This window comes from Physcomitrium patens, chromosome 3 (assembly GCF_059467195.1).
Source record: "Physcomitrium patens ecotype Gransden chromosome 3, ASM5946719v1, whole genome shotgun sequence".
In the NCBI taxonomy this organism is placed as follows: domain Eukaryota; kingdom Viridiplantae; phylum Streptophyta; class Bryopsida; order Funariales; family Funariaceae; genus Physcomitrium; species Physcomitrium patens.
Window position 1 is genome coordinate 1,780,371 of NC_143412.1, and position 3,215 is coordinate 1,783,585.

At 44.7% G+C, this 3,215-nt stretch overlaps 1 protein-coding gene across 1 annotated transcript; it reads right to left on the reverse strand.

Annotated features, from left to right (window-relative positions):
• LOC112279373 (tyrosine--tRNA ligase, chloroplastic/mitochondrial) lies at positions 1 to 3,215 on the reverse strand. The gene is made up of 5 exons (XM_024513758.3): positions 2,692 to 3,215; positions 1,837 to 1,987; positions 1,252 to 1,476; positions 418 to 1,008; positions 1 to 286 (listed from the first exon to the last, which is right to left on the reverse strand). The coding sequence occupies exons 1-5, from the start codon at positions 3,096 to 3,098 to the stop codon at positions 152 to 154; spliced, it is 1,509 nt and encodes a 502-aa protein (XP_024369526.1). The 5' UTR covers positions 3,099 to 3,215; the 3' UTR covers positions 1 to 151.

The following is a 3,215-nucleotide window of genomic DNA, read 5'->3' on the forward strand; positions in this document are numbered from 1 at the left end:
TTAGACATAATTACGGAGCCAGTAGATTAGAATGCAGGCGTCAATGGTTCCACAAGTATAAGGAAATGTCAGAAAGAGTTTTACTTCCTAACCAAATCGAGTCAGGTGGATAAACTCTAGAGAACAATGAAAAACTTAGTCTTCAACAAGACTATCTTGTCACCCTAACAACAAGCCTATTCTTCTTGCCTGCAGAAAGTAGAAAAATCTTATCATCTATAATATCCTCAGCTACCATGGTCTTTCCTTCGTCTTCAACTTTGACATTGTTTAAGTAGAGACCACCCTGTCAAGAGAACAAATTCAAAAGCATGAATAAATGAAGTTCGAAATGAGTACTTCTATGAAGATTTTCAAGATAAAATAAGTAAACATCTACATCAAGTTACTGAGGATGAAATATTCATGCTTAAATACCTGCTTAATTAGACGTCGAACGGCAGCTTTACTTTGAAGAAGCCCCGTGCTTACACTCACATCCACCAGAGGTTTTCCAACCACTGAGTAAGAGATAGAACATGAAGGAACATCTTGTGCAATTGCCTCCAAGGTTTGTGAGTCTAGCGCCGCAGCTGCTCCAGGAGCCAAAGCTTGCGTGGCCTTCAGTGCCTCCGTTAAACCTTGCTCTCCGTGAACAAAGCGGGTGACTTCTTCAGCCAGTCTCTTCTGCACTGAATTTGGAGCATATCCTGGTTGTTTCATACTGGCTTCTAGGGCTTCAATTTCCTTGATATCAACAAAAGTAAGTCGCTTCATGAACTTAATGACATCCGCATCAGGTGTAGCGAATAAATGTTGGTAAAAATTGTATGGAGACAAAGATGACGGAGCGAGCCAAATTGCACCACTCTCAGACTTCCCAAACTTGGTCCCGTCACTCTTAAGCAAGAGAGGAAACGTAAGACCGTAGGCTCCTTCTTGTTGGAGCAATCTTCTTACTAGATCTGTCCCTGCTGTGATATTACCCCACTGATCACTCCCACCAATCTGTACAGATATCCCCTCCTCCTGCAGCAGCTCCAATCGCACGAGAGTTGTACATAAGCTAAGAATAGAGTATTGAGCTCATAACACACAACCATATGAACTGTGACGTTTTCACATCTGAAATGATCTAGCAAGAGATGATCTCCCAAATACAACTTATCAGAATGAAATGAACGAAAGACCATTTCCGCCATAGAATCCATAAACAACAAGTTGAAAACAATGTCAAATCATATTTGAAAGTACGTAACAGAAGGGCTGTACCCTGAAGAGGTGCACAAAGTCATAGCCCTGGAGCAACTGATAGGTAAACTCTGTGTAGCTCATGCCGTCCTCTGAGTTTAAACGTGCTTTCACACTTTCCTTCGCCATCATCGTCCCAACTCTCGCATATTTCCCGACGTCCTTTAAGAAGTCCAACAGCGAAATCTCCTTCAACCAATCATAATTGTTGAGAACAACGACTTTCTCGTCTTCATCCGAGTTCCCCTGCCAACACAGAGGCAGACATGAGGTGCAGAACCAGGTTATGCATTGACAACTTCGAAAACTATTGTTTCCCGTCACATACAAGCAAGTTCAAGTATACAGTACAACCTTTTACGATTCCTCAAGTTCCTGGGAGTAAACTAAAGACGTATTAAGCTACTTTCAATATCTCAGCATTCGATGCATAGTTTGACACCACAGCGGACAGCACATTAAGGCATTCATCTGAAACTACTAAAACTTCACAACAATGGAAACACTCAACACTCCCTTTCACGTACTAGTGACGAATTCAACTGGTTTCAGATCCTCCAGTTGGAATGGAGTGTTTACAAACTATCATTGAAGTCTGAAGTATACCTTCAGTATGTTCGAGAGAATCTTTCGGATTCCATTTACATTTCTGACAAGCGTGTCATCGTCAAGGGCAGGCCTCTCTTTGCTTTTTCCCGACGGGTCCCCTATACGACCTGTGGCGCCTCCAATCAACGCAACTGGGATATGGCCACACCTACATGACAGAATCAGCAGGTGTTCACCACAGAATGAACAAAGTCGAACGCTTAACTACTGTTTAACAGACTCTAACAAAATAGGAAACATCTCCAGCCAACAACTCATGCATTCAGTTCTTCTATTATCATGCCACCATGTCATCAAACAAATCCCCAACATCTTTGCATTTAAAGAGATATTCTCATTCAGCACGGTGTTAACCACATAAAATTGCCTTGATCCCTAGAACTCAATTCTGCCTCGAGAAATTGCTATAAACAAAGTAATCGTGCAAATTAACAATATTCGTTTCTAACAAAACTCATATAATTCAGAAAGCGTTGCACCATTCCTCAATTACAATCTCATTTTCCAGTCACAACGTAAAAACACAAACACAATCATTAAAATTTCACGTTGCACTAGCAAAAAGAGACTTTACTCCCCAATTCATGTGTTTGACAGCACTCGAGTCGGTGCATCTCTACCAATCCAGCACAATTCACAAATTGCATCACGGGCATGTCAATTTTCGGTCTATGGCTTTAAATCGAATCAGGTTCGGAGGAGGGTGAGAAGATACGAAGGGCATATTGAAGGGTCCCACGAAATAAAACAAAAATAGAAACCCGACATTAACATCGCCGGTAGACTTCAACCAGCAGAATTCTCAACCGGACAAAACCGAACCAAACCAAGCGAGAGAGCAACTACACACACCTCTGGAACCAAGACAGCACAATGATGCCCAGAAGATTGCCCAAGTGCAGCGACTCTGCGGTGGGGTCAAACCCGCAATACACCTTGAGCCGCTGCTTCATACACGTCGCCTTCAGCTCCTCGCTCGTCACAGACTCGATCAACCCTCTCTCTTCCAAAACCTCCACCACATTGCGAGAGACGCCTTCCGCTGCAACGCCCGCGCTCGCAGCGGTGGAGAGGCTGGAGGCCGAGCACGACACCACGCTCCGCCGCAGCACTGATAAGGTATTGTGGTTGCCATAGCGAGCGCCCAGAAACGCATTCGCGCTGGGTCTAGAGGCGAATGCGAGCGACGAGCAGCACCATCGCCGCAGGGGCCCGCGGGTGTGCAGGAGGCTATGCGACAAGCAAAGCCCCGAGGCCATGTCTACTACTCTCACCGAGTATCAGCGAACCTTCGAAACCTCCACGGATCGTCGCAATTCACATCGTCATCCCGACCACGAGCGCCGCAGCAGCAATCCTGCAATCTATCGATTCGA

Coding starts and splice junctions, on each gene's coding strand:
- LOC112279373 (XM_024513758.3), bottom strand. CDS start 3,098: ATGGCCTCGGGGCTTTGCTTGTCGCATAGCCTCCTGCACACCCGCGGG. Junction 1,009..1,251: donor ACTTTGTGCACCTCTTCAGG/GTACAGCCCTTC, acceptor GAGCTGCTGCAG/GAGGAGGGGATATCTGTACA. Junction 287..417: donor TTCGACGTCTAATTAAGCAG/GTATTTAAGCAT, acceptor TTCTCTTGACAG/GGTGGTCTCTACTTAAACAA.